Source organism: Ammospiza nelsoni, chromosome 8 (genome assembly GCF_027579445.1).
Source record: "Ammospiza nelsoni isolate bAmmNel1 chromosome 8, bAmmNel1.pri, whole genome shotgun sequence".
NCBI lineage: Eukaryota > Metazoa > Chordata > Aves > Passeriformes > Passerellidae > Ammospiza > Ammospiza nelsoni.
In genome coordinates this window covers 20,497,255-20,510,457 of record NC_080640.1, presented here as the reverse complement: position 1 = coordinate 20,510,457, position 13,203 = coordinate 20,497,255, and the positions used below count along the sequence as shown (strand labels likewise).

At 46.0% G+C, this 13,203-nt stretch overlaps 1 protein-coding gene across 7 annotated transcripts in view; it reads left to right on the top strand.

Annotated features, from left to right (window-relative positions):
• NDST2 (N-deacetylase and N-sulfotransferase 2) overlaps positions 1–10,776 on the top strand; it is a 130,493-nt gene extending 119,717 nt beyond the window's left edge. For all 7 annotated transcript variants that reach the window (XM_059476687.1, XM_059476692.1, XM_059476691.1 and 4 more), the window contains 8 exons: positions 1,463–1,645; positions 2,451–2,547; positions 3,701–3,824; positions 5,312–5,486; positions 5,716–5,886; positions 7,204–7,313; positions 8,784–8,886; positions 9,009–10,776. In XM_059476687.1, coding sequence (XP_059332670.1) covers positions 1,463–1,645; positions 2,451–2,547; positions 3,701–3,824; positions 5,312–5,486; positions 5,716–5,886; positions 7,204–7,313; positions 8,784–8,886; positions 9,009–9,134 — 1,089 coding nt within the window. In that variant the 3' untranslated portion in view covers positions 9,135–10,776. The remainder of the gene's footprint in view (positions 1–1,462; positions 1,646–2,450; positions 2,548–3,700; positions 3,825–5,311; positions 5,487–5,715; positions 5,887–7,203; positions 7,314–8,783; positions 8,887–9,008) is intronic.
• Positions 10,777–13,203: the final 2,427 nt, after the last annotated feature.

The window sequence follows — 13,203 nt, the reverse complement described above, 5'->3', positions numbered from 1 at the left end:
TGAGCACCTTATGGACAGAATTAGGTTTGTTTTATAGTGTCTTGGGGATGGCTCAGGCACAGAGCTACTTTCTGTCAGTACCTCTTCTTTTGCTGAGACCAACCCATGGTGACACTGGCCAGAAAACTGAATTCAGACTTCCTCAATGCCAGCAAATGTCTTCATCCCAAGACCATCTGTCTCCTGCTTCCCCATTTTGCTCTTTTCCTCCTGTGAGTGGGAAAGCCATTCCTGCCCCCTGCCAGGGAAGCCTGTCACTGCTTCCTGACCTTACCTGGTGTCACCAAATTGAGCCCAGGATTGTACAGCAATGGGTGCCCCTACTGTGACTGAGGTAATTTTCCCTCCCTGCACTTGCAGACACTGGGCAAGGCATGCTAAATCAGCCATTCCCCCAGTGGCCTCAGTGTTTTGCTTTTGTTTTTCTAACTTCTAGCCAAGGTGTGGTTGATGTCTGGCAAGGTGCCATTGTGTTACAGACATGTTACTGGGATGCTGAATTCTATGGGACATATCAAAACCACACACTAGAGTTAAGCTGACAAGAGTCCTTCACACTTTTTTCCAAAAATTAAAATAGTGAAAAACTGACAGGAGGAAAATGTATCTGCTTGAGGGAAGAGATGGCTTGGCACAGCAGAGCGAGTGCACAATCTCCTGAGCATTGCAGTGCTGAGGCAGCTACCATGGCTGTTGAGTGCCACTTTGCCCATGGATGTTAAAGCTTGGCAGGACATTTTTCAGGGGCTGCCTGTGCTGAAGGTTCTTGCAGGCTAAAACTTACCAGCTGGTGTCCCTTTCTAGGACAATATCCTACTGCAGTGTCCCTTTGAAATCCCTGTTCAGATCCCCAGATACACCTGTTTATATTTTAAAGTGGGAGCTGCCAGTTGTTCCTTTACATTTGAGATGTCAGCTCCAAAGAGAATGAAAGCTGATGGGCTGTGGGCCCAGGAAGGACTCCTGTGACAACCATCCCTGTGCCGTGTGGCCTGGCCTGCAGTGTGGTGCCCCCTCCCTGGCCTGCTGCCCTGCTGTAGCAGACTCTGCAGCTCAAGAGGTTGTCCTGGTTGTGCCTTGGGGAGGGAAAGGGAAGCCCCTGTTTTCCCATGAAAGTGGCTTTGCATGGTTTTTGACTAGTAGGGAGTTACTGACTAAGCCTTGTTCACCTAAATGTCCTAGAGCCACTTGAATGGCATTTTGAAACTGTTCTGGACACAGATCCAGGGTTCAGTTACCATGACCCTGCACCATTCCCAGGGATTACTGAGAGGTCTGTGCCCCTCCTCTCCTGAGTTGTTCTTGTCTTCCAAGACTGTTTCCTGACAGATGGACATTTGTTAGCCAAGATAGCCATGGCATTCTGAGTTGTGAACAGCTTCTTGCTGACCATGGAATCAGGCTAGGCAGAAATAGTTCTGTTACCTGATTTACCAGTATCCCATGTCTTTTTTATTTTCAGATCAGCATCTTCATGACACACCTGTCCAACTATGGGAATGACCGTCTGGGCCTGTACACTTTTGAGAGCCTGGTCAAGTTTGTGCAGTGCTGGACCAACCTTCGCCTGCAAACATTGCCTCCAGTCCAGCTTGCAAAAAAGTACTTTGAAATCTTCCCACAGGAGAAGAATCCCTTGTGGCAGGTGAGAAGGCAGCTTTTACCACTCCTAGTGATTTTGTAAGAGGTGTATCCCACATTTGAAGTATAACAAGACTGCTGATCCAGAGTACAGAGGGGCAAAGCATAAAGCCTTTAGGTTTAACTTTTGTGGCTTCAGGCTGCCTGTGACAAATGGCAAGGTGGAAGGGATGGGGAGTAGGAGCAGTAGGACACAGTCTCACAGTGTGAGCTTAGGGACAGGGATTGATTGTCATACAGGACCAGGGCCCAGCTTGCAGGCATTTGGGTCATTAAAGGGTTTGTATTAGAGCAGGCTGCTGTGAAATGTAAAGTGTGCAAGCAAGAGCCCTGTTTGGTGCTGGAGGAGCTTGCAGGCATGTTAATGTGATTAATCTCAAAGTAATTTCACACCGCAGAATTCATGTTCATTAAATAAAAACACACTTATTCCATTTTATCCCAGTGCAGCAGCTCTCTGCATGGTAATGAGCAGATGAAATTAACTGAAGGTGATAGAGTTGTCTGTCTGCCAAAAGTTCACAGATGCTGAGCTGTGCTGTCACGGTGGCCCAGCCCAGAATGGCTACATAGGGCAAGGCCTGTGGTTAACACTCTCACAGGGACTTTGGATCCCGTGTCACTGGAGCTTTTGAAAATAGTCCCCAGTGTTTTTACTTAACACTTGATGCCTGGCAGAGCAGCAGTGTGGCTCTGAAGTGTTCTTCATATGCTAATAGCATTTTCCCCAGAGGACTGGCCCTTCCAGCTTTTCCTCCCCTTGCCATTACCTTCTGTGGTAATGCTTAATCTCATCACTTGTGCTACAGAATCCCTGTGATGATAAAAGGCACAAGGATATCTGGTCGAAAGAGAAAACATGTGATCGACTCCCCAAGTTCCTCATCGTGGGACCTCAGAAAACTGGTAATGTGAACACTGTTGTATAGATTGTGGCTTCCACCTCACTCTTGCAGAGAGCTGGAAAGGTCCATGCTGTAGCTCTGTATGGCTGCCCTTTGCACAAGCTGCCAAATGGCCACAGAGGACATTTCAGACACTCTCAGATACGTTCTAACCTGAATCTGGCAAGTCTGTCAGTACTTTTCCCCCCTGGCACTGTGCTTGGCTTGCCCTACCTGTTTAGGCTTTCCAAAAGCTCAGAAAACCTGTGACCTTAGTGTGTCACAAACAGGCTGTCAGCAGGACTAAGCACACACGCTTAGCAAATGCTACAATGAATGTCTCATAGTGCTTTTATTGCTGCAGATCTGTGTACCCACTGCATGCTCCATGTCACTGTCATTGGGAGGGAGAGAAACTCCTTTGTCTGATCTCTGTCACCACATTTAAACTGCTGTGGCATTGTGGCTGGTAGCGACATAGCTGTATATACTGTACTGATGATTCCCTTCTAGGCTGAAGAGAGCAAAATCTCTACAGCTAAGACCAGGTCTTCAAGCCTTGGCTTTCTGTGTAATGCAGTGCAACAGCAGCACCAACTAGCCACAGCAAATGGTGATCCTGGACTTGGGACAAAGGCTGTCCCAGGAGAGCTGCTGTCCCCTGGCTGTGTCACTGGGAAGCTCTGATGGTGTGTGTGCAGCGTGAACCCTGCTGTATCATGACCCAGGCTAGTTTCAGGTGGCTCAGTAAGAGCGGGGTAAAGGGAAAACATCTGCAGCAAAGGCAGGACAAGGCATCTCTGGTAGAGTTCTCACTGCAGGACACTAATGTTGTCCCTAGCACACCTCCTGCCCAGGCCACCTCTCATGTGGCTCATTTGTATTCTGCCACATGAAGGTGTGGCTGTGCCACTGGCATGGGAGTAGCTGACATGAGTGGCAGATGTCTTGCAAAGGAGGCAATTCAAATCAGCTGCGTGAGTTAAAATGTGGATTGAACTTGACTGAGCAGTGCTTGGTGTCACTGCTGTTGTAACCTGTGCGAGTTATGGGGTTGGTCAGCTACAAAGGAGAGGAGTGTGCCCATCTGGGAACAGTTTCTTGTCGTGTAGGTAAGCCTTTAATTCAGCCAAAGCATTGTGTGACCCAGGTCCCTTAACTGGTTCCTGTTGCAGGCACAACAGCTGTGCACTTCTTCTTGACCATGCATCCAGCTGTCACCAGTAACTTCCCAAGTCCATCCACCTTTGAGGAGATCCAGTTTTTTAATGGCCCCAACTATCACAAAGGAATTGATTGGTAAGAGACCTGACACATGTTCTTCCGTGATATAATGCACCCATGTTGCCTTCTCCCAAATCTCTCTCTATATCTCTGCCTCCTCCCCCTTAGCCGCCTCTCTGTTTCTGAACAGCTGTTTTCCTTGCTTTGCTCAGTGCATGCTTTCTGTTTTCCTGGTAACCCAGCTGTGTAGTCCCAGGAGCAGCACAAGTAGTTTCTCATTTTAGTGACTCTTCACCAGGAGAGCTGTAGGTATGAATTAGCTTTAAAAATTCAGCAAGTCTTTGATGAATGCACTGCTGTCATGAAGGTACTTTGACATGCAAAACAGACAGCAGTGTTCCCATTACAAAGTTCTTATGGTTTTAGAGTTAAAACACATAATACTGGAGGGGACAACCTCCCTGCTGTTGTTCTCAAGCCTTGACACTTAAAACAACCACTGTGTTCCTTGTACTGGCTCCAGTATCCATATGCATACCTTGCTGTTTACATGCAGAAGTTTCCACCTGGCAGGCAAATTCTAGCGTCATCATGGCACTATTATGCCACTGTGTTTCCAGGGAGACAAAGTTTAAAGGTGTTTCTTACTCAAAGCAGTAACTTTAGCTGACAGTGGCACCAGCCTTGTGTGTGGCTCTGAGGGATGGCTGTGTGGCACAAAGGCATTCTGGGACTTCTTTATCCACGAGTTGTGGGAGATTGACTTCTCTAATCATTTAGGGGACTTTTGAACAGATACTGGAAGATGGTTAGCACTTGAACAGAGCTCACAGAAGTCAAGCACTACAGAGCAATTGCACTAGCTGACAGGTTAGAAAGTGAAGGTTTCTATGTGCATCCCCCTGGAAAAGTCCTCCAGATACATCTGGAGTGTGGCATCACATGCAAGGGGAGAATCTTTGTATTTAACACGGAATTTGCATTTGTTGCTCAGCTTAGATTTGAGCACAGATCAGCCTTCAGGTGCTTCACAGTCCCCAGCTCGCCTTACCCTCTTACCCTGTTAATCAAATACCTTACAGTTTCCATGTTACTTACTCAACAAGCTCCTGTGAGGCAAGGCTGAGATCTTCACCCTGCACCTCAGCTATGGATTGAGGTACAAAGAGATAAATGCTTTAGACAGGTTTAAGTAAGTGATTGGTAACAAGGCAGGCAGACAATTCTGACCTTACTCTTGGACAAAATGTCTTTCCTGCTAAAGCTAGCAGCTGGGACCTTACCCTCAGGTTTTTCCTTCCACTGCCAGGGACTCGGGGAACACACTCTCAGCAAAATACTTCCTTACCTTTGTATCATTTCTCAACTTTCTTTGTCATGTGCCACCACCCTTCTTTGAGTCACGCCTCTGCTACATCTGCACTCGTTTGCTCATCCCTTGCATTACTGGGGAGGTGCAATTTTGCTGCAGCTGTGTCTGTTGAAGAGGAGTAAGGGCATTGTGGGGCTGTGCCTTTTCTTGTTGGGCCATGCTGCTCACCAGCATCCCTTCTGTTTGGCAGGTACATGGAATTCTTTCCCATTCCCTCCAATGCCAGCACAGACTTCATGTTTGAGAAGAGTGCCAATTATTTTGACACAGAGGTGGTACCGAAACGTGGTGCAGCCCTGCTGCCTCGAGCCAAAATCATCACTGTTCTGATCAACCCTGCCGACCGAGCCTATTCATGGTACCAGGTAACTTCCCTGCGCTGGGCTGGGGGTTCACAGCCACAGAGATATTTCAGTGGGGGAGGCAGAAAGCCCACGGATGTGCTTCCCTAGAGGAGGCAGGTTCCCTGCAGGGTGTGGACACATTCACATACAGAGGCATTGGTGGGTGGCTGTGCTGAGTCATTGGGATCTGCACTGAGAAGCATAAGGCGGAATCGTGTTCCTGCTCCTGAATCCAACTTGTGTTTTTCAGCACCAGCGTGCTCACAACGACCCTGTGGCGCTCAATTACACCTTCTACCAAGTGATCTCTGCGAAAGCCCAGGCCCCGCAGGAGCTGCGCACCCTGCAGAGCCGATGCCTGTTTCCCGGCTGGTATTCCACCCACCTGGAGCGCTGGCTGACCTACTATCCCTCGGGGCAGGTAGGAGAGCTGCTTGTGGAGCCCCCTGCAGGTTTAGTGTAGAAGAAAGGGGAACAAACTGATTCAGGAGCATGTGCGCCCCCCATAATTTTAATTTTACCTTCTTTCTTGTCTTTTGGAACAAAAGCCACTACTTCCTTTCTCCTGTTATGAGTGGGTAAGAAATTAGGCTTGAATACTCCAATTTTGCACTTTATTGTATTTGTAAAAGGAAATGAGTGCATGAGGATACTGTGATCTCCTAGAACACTCCACAGTACTGGGAATTTCAGCAAGAACAGCAGTGTTAGTACTCCCTTCCTTTCATCTTGGCAGTCTGCAGACCAGGGACCTTCTTCAGACCCAGAAGGTCTTCAGCCACTTGCTGTGGTTTTGTTGCTTTACAGAGAGAGTCATGGACTCTGCATCTTGTTAGTTCCCATGTTGTGAAGCCTTTAGCTGTCTGCTGAAGGGAAAGTTCACTGCAGAGATGTCAGGATTTCGTGTTTTGTGTATAAATTTGCAAAAATGCAAATGAATAGACAGCGTAGAGTATTTCAGTCTCTAAATTCTGAAGATGTTTCTAAACTAAGATTATCTATCTACCTATCTTTGTGTGGGTATGTATATATATATATATATGTGATTACTTTGTCAGGATGTTTTTTCAAGTTCTTTCTGCTGCTGGGGTTATTCTTAAGACAGTCTGTAATCCAGCAGAGGGTTATAATGTCCATTTGGTCTCTTTTTCTCTGCCAAAGCAGCAGAGCCTGAACTGTACATGACAGATCTGTCAAGACTAAAAGAGAGATGGTAAAGCATTCTTAGGCTTGTATCTCATTGCCTTACTATTCCTGGAGGTTATTGCTTGAGGAATGATGGAGCCAAACACACACCTCCTTGTTCTTACTGCAGGTCAGTCATTAGTTCATGTGACTGTTGCTCCATTCTTTTCTTTGGAGTAGACATTTATTAGCACAAATGTTGTTCATTGTCTGTGAGACATGTAACAGGAGAATACCTAGCACAATGGCTGCTGACATCCAAAAAATAAGGGTTTTCAGAGACAATCTGTACATGCTGCTTCTGGGCCTTAGTGCTTACTTACAGGGCATTTGGCCAAAGACAACTGTATTAAGCAAAGCCTGTCATGTGGCCCATATCACAACTTCTCTATCTCTGGTGACAAATGGGCCACATCCCCCACTGTGTTCTTCTAGAACAGACAGATTTTGGGTGCCTGTACTCACAGGCCAGGGCAGCTGGAGATGGAGGAAGCTCACAGGTATCAGTCAGCACAAGCTGGCAGAGGCTAAGGCAACTGTTCTCTCTTTTCAGCTTCTCATTGTGGATGGTCAGGAGCTGAGACACAACCCTGCCTCTGTAATGGACAACATCCAGAAGTTCTTGGGAGTTACGCCGCTCTTCAACTACACCCAGGCCCTCAGGTAGGGAAATAGCTGCCTTTTGGGAGAATGCTTTCTCAGCCAGGAAGCCCATGATTAAAAGAATACTTCTTGTCTCTGATCACAAGATCTGCCAAGGTTTCACAGTTATGCCTAACCCTAAAATCAGATTCAAATAGCATGAGATGCTTTGTGGAGACTGAAATCACACCTTGGTGTTTCCTGAAATTATAGGGGAAGGACAAGGTTCTGACAGTGTCATGGAGAAGAATGAAGTTTTTCACAGCAGTAACTATATTTTTTTTCCATCTGGTCTTTGTGTTTCAGAAAAGGTGCTGGAATTATTAGCACTCCTTATGTTTTGTGTTATACCTGTATTTGACAAAAAGTAGAGGAGGTATGATAAAAAATGTGTGACAATCTGCTCGTATCTTCACCCAGATGGAGATTAGGGCTGCACTGCACAGTTTTGAGGTAAAGAGCCTGTTGTTAGAGATTATGTGGATTTGACAGGTGCCCAGAGCTGTCTGAGGGAGCATTAGCAGAGGCACCACCTCACTGCTACAGTTACAGGGTGTTCCTGAGCTGTGACTGTGATCTTGCCCACACTGCATGTGCAGTTAATCTGAATAGATTAAGTGCTGTTGAAGGTGTACTGTGGCCATACCAGTGTTTAGTGGAAACTGTGCAAGCCCACTGAAGATGCTGAATATTGTTCTTTGCAGCTGAAAACTGTTTTCACATCTTCTCTGCTGTCACAGCCAGCTGTGGATGGTGGGTGAGGATGCATGCATGCAGACACAGAACAATTGCTCTTTCCTTTCACAGTAAAGAGAGGACAACTCATTCAGTTCTCCCCCTACAGCTGTTTCAAATGGGTGGCACAGAGCTCCTTGGGGGGAACAGATTCAGAGAAATGTCAGGTTACTTGAAAGCTTCACTTGCTGCAGCACATGTGCTGATGGTGGATGGAGTATCTACGGTAGAGGTACTGCCAGCACCCCTCAGCCAGGGTCAGGAAATAGATGGGATTTGTCAGCTTGCCTCCAATTTCTTCAAGGGACCTGCTCAAACCTCAAGCTCACCTTTGGCCACCTGAAGGGACAGACCAGGCCAGATCCAGACAGGGTTCCCAGCATTCCCTCATGCCTATGTTTTAGCAAGAAAAGAAACACCTGACTCTTAATAAACAGTCAGGGGATTCTCAACTATAGTGAGGAGAGTTAAAAGAATTTACATACACCAAAAAACCGATTATTATCTTTCCCCCCAGCTGAACAGACAAATTGTGTAACCATGGTACATCTGAAATTTGTAAATTTCAGCTGAAACCATCATGTTTGTAATAGGTTTCTTGTCAAAGTAGTCCAGTGCTAAAAAAATCCAAGGAACCAATCTCACAAAATAAATAGGTAAAGCACTGAAATAGGAAATAACTATGGAGTTACTTAATTGCTGCTGCTGCTAATTGGGTTTGTGGCTGTATCTTTCAAAGATAAATGTCTTTTGCAGATTTGATGAAGCAAAAGGATTTTGGTGCCAGCTGCTAGATGGAGGAAAGACTAAATGCCTAGGAAAGAGTAAAGGAAGGAAATACCCTGATATGGATTCCTTGGTGAGTAGCTGTCTCAAATCTCTTGACAACAAGAGAAGTAGAAACATCCCAGCAAACCCACATGGATTTTCCTACCCTCTGTCCTAGATGACCTGTGGAGCATGTGTCTGTTTTTTCCACAGTCACGGCTCTTTCTAAGAGACTTCTACCGGGAGCACAACATTGAATTATCCAAGCTGATGAACAGACTGGGGCAGCCCCTTCCTACCTGGCTCCGAGAGGAACTGCAAAACTCCAGCTGGAGCTGAGAGGGACTCCCTGGCCCCAGTGCCATTGGCATGTGTGGTGCTCCAGCATGTGCTATGATGCCATCTCCTGTCAAGCCAAAACAACTGGACAAAGGAGCAGAGAATGTGCATGTGGAGCCTTGCCCCACCCTTGGAAAGGGCTGCTGCCCTGCCACTGCCTTGGGGCATAGAGTGCAAGTCACATTCTTGAGTATTAATGGTGTGCTACTACACTTCGACTTCTACTTATAAGAAGGATTTGAAATGCCTGCCCTACTTAGAGCAGGGAAGAGAGCAGAGTTACCACTTTGTGTATTTTTAAATTAATTTCCTCAGTCTATGAAACAGGCATGAACTGGAGTTAATGTGTTACTCCTCTGAGCCCAGAAGTAAAGGCTGAAGAGGGGAGACAAGTGAGCCCACTGCTGAGAAAAGAGCAGCAGCCTAATAAAAGGGGAATCCAGTGCAGTGAAGCCCAGCTTTTATCCCTAGTGTATCTGGCACAGCGAGGCCCAAGAACGCCCTGTTCCTGCCCGTGCCCATTGCTTACAGTGCCACTGTGTGGGGATGGCGGGGAGTGCACCTGCGGGCACAGGCAGACAGGTAACCTTGTCCCCCCTTATCTGCAGGGCTTGGGGTGGGATACACTGCTGACTCTGGTCAATGAATTGCTTTGTGATCTTAGAGAAAAGGTTTGCCACATGTGGCAACGTGGCGAGTATTTCTCTGCAGGGACTTGAGCCGTTTCAAAAGGTAACCAAGGAGCAGAAATGTCCCTATAGAGCACTTGGGAGGTGTAAGTGCAGCCCAGCAGCAGGGGGGAGGCAAAGCTCAGGTATTGTAAAATATGGCTGATGTTACAGCTGAAAACAGGCAATTCAGTTCCCCACGTCTGATCAGCTTAAAAAAAATCCCTTTCCAACAGTTCCAGCATCCCTATCACATAGTCCAGTTGCTAGCACTGTTTAAATATTCTTGCACACCAACAGTCCAAGGAGAAAAGGAAAAAAAAACAGTTAAAAGTAAGTATTGTTCAGCTACAAAGGGACAGCTTTGCACCAGAAGTGGTTTCCTATGCCTAAAAGGGGCTTCTCCTTCTGCAAAGTACACTAAGGTACTTTGCCTTCTCCTGCAGTTATTGGGTAATTATTCTCAGAGGAAATCCTCCATCATGGTTGTACATATTTTCTTTGAGCCCTCCTTCCCAGGCACAGGTGGTCCTTGGAGAGTGCTGCAGTGGGGCAGGATCCACATGAACAAGTTATGGGAACTTCCACAATTGTCACAAGCCACTTCTCTCTCAGCTAGAGGGAAGTTGCTTCAACTGACCTTTTCCATTGAGCCTTAGGTATTGTGTATTTCTGAATGAATGGTGCATTTACCGTTGTATGTAAATGTATATAGTATGCAATATAGTATTTTATTTCATGCGCCCTTGGAAAGGGTTACTTTGTGCAGCCAAAAAACGGATGGAAAGACTAGAAACCCCTCTCTCATTCCTGTTAGAGAGAAAAGCCCAACTTCCTGCACTTGATTCATGTATAGCATCATTCACATTGAATGATAATGAAGAAATTCTTGGCTCTCGAAGCTGAGCACATGTCTCAATAAAGGCTAGAAGTAGTAGTAAGTGGAGATTCAATAAATGTACTACTTATTTTTCTTCTTTGTGATGATTTGGAGTGGTATCACGGACCCTAAGCTGCTACAAGGGTAAGAAAAACTGGAAATCCTGCTCCAGGCCTTAGGCCTGATATTTAGAAGGGCAACAGTGGTGTTTAACTTAATTTGAAACAAGGTAGAAGCAGTGTGCTACTTGCAGCCAGGCTGGAGTTTGAGACTCATTCTTACTGCTTTGTGTAGTGGTGACTTTGGGGCCATTCCTGGCTACTGCAGTTGTTTCCAGCTGCTGTGCCTGCCACAGCAGAGCTTGGCTCTGTAGCTCCTGTCCAGGTGTGCCTGGCACAGCAGCCCTCACAGTAAAAACTGGAAGGAAAACATTGTTTGAATAGTCAAGCTTGTGAGAGCATTGTAAAACAGTCCTACAGCTCTCCCTGCACCAGACACTTCACAAATAACCCTGACAGCAGCAAGGCATTTTCACATGCTGCCACAGGAGCTGGAGGATCCCAGGACCAGTGATTGTGCTGCTCCCTTAAACGTTTTCCTGCTCTTAATTCATTACAGGTTGTCACCCAATCACTTCATGCTTTACCTCAGAGTATGGTACCTCTTTGAGGAGAGGCCCAGTAAAAATAAATGTGGTCTGAGGAATAAATGTTGGGAGGGACTCAGTAAGTCAGTGTTACTTTACTGGTAATAGACTGTCACTCAAGGCAGCAAATGGCAACTGTGGAGTCTCATTACCTGTTTCTTTCCTCCCCTGGTTGCTTAATTTCTGTACTGCACTAGTTCTTACTGCTTATGCTAATGGCAGACAAAGCCCCTGCTGTGGTCAGCTCCAAATACAGGACATTCTTACCTGATGAAGAGCTGTTTTCCAATCTGCTGCCTTTCTCTGACAGCACATGGGTGCAGGAGCTACCTGCCTTCCAGTCATCACTTCAAAGCTGTGGAATCAAACACTGCCTCTAAGAGAAGCATGTATAATAGCAGAAGCTCTGTGATACCAAAAAGCCAACAAACCCCCTCTAACCCCCTCTTTTAGTGAGAGACACTGGGTACTAGATACTGACCCACTAAAACATTCCAGATCCTCACCCTTCCATAGTAGAAACAAACCTCACCTTCTTGCCTCACTCACGGTAACCAGTTCACTTCTAAGGCAAAGGAAAATAATAAGCACAAGACAGGACCTTAAGGGCTTTCTTGGTAATGTATTAAAAAACTTTAGTCTGATGCAACTCCCATTTAAAAAGGAGTAATTTGGCCCAGGAAGCAGAAAGCCATGTAATTCTTATAGCCAATTGCATGGGAGGTGAGAACTGGCAAAACAACAACAGGACACTCTTTGGAGCTTGTGCTTGCAAACCACCTCAGGAATTCAATCAGGAAGATACTTAAAAGTTGTCTGCTGTCTCTTTCTAGTCAGCACAACATTCAGGGAGCCCTGATATGAATCTCAGTTATAGGGTGAAGATCTTGTAATGGAACTGGAGAATTTCTGTGTAGGTGGCAGCATGTATCAATGCTACACAAAAAGCTGATCACTGAAAATTGCAATTTTCATTGGATGACAGCACTGCAAAGACAAATATTCCTGACAGAATCCTGCAACTCCTGGAAGTCAGAATGGCACACAGGAATCTAAAAAGCCACTTGATCAACCTCTTCCTGATGTTTTTCAGCTCTTGCATGCAGTTGGAAAGAAAATCCTTTGATTCCTTGCTGATCATTTTGCTGTATCAGTAGTAATATGGTCAGAAAAGTAATGATAAACAGGTCTGAATGGGCCAAATGAATCAAACAATGCTGCATCCTGAGGGACTCCTGGCTGACATGGTGCACACAAGACACCACCACAGTAGCAGCCAACACATACACGTGTTTTCAGGCTGCCTCAGTCCAGGAATCCCATCCCCCATCACACAGCAGAACATAGATGGAACACTGGTACCTTCTCTCCATTTATCAGTTTGTTTGTTCTTTTTTCTTAAAGGCTTGTAGGGGTTAAAAACCACAACAAACCAAGTAATATTCACCTCTGAAACACTTAGCAGGCTGTTTTGCTACAAAAAGTATTCCTGACACTCATCTCCACTATTCTATTTAGAAATAAAGAATCTATTATTAGCTTTAAAAAGTGGCTTCCTTCCAAGACTTGGTTTCTCACCTTTCTCATCTCCATAGCTTTGTCAGCTCTCACATCTCCCCACAACCAGCAGGTCCATAGTGGTGACACATCGCAGCAATCAGAATCCAGCTCGTGCTTATGTCACGTACAGTGACAGGACCATAAATCAGGCTGGGCCATAACCCCCCAGGTCACTGCAAAAGGTGCTTTTCAGGGCTTAGAGAAAAAGTTCTTGGCTGACTTAAATGAGGCAATGCAAGTAGGACATGGAAGGAAATGTCAAGGACCCAGTCCCTGTTTACAATGCATGCTATATACTTATACAGATATGTACTG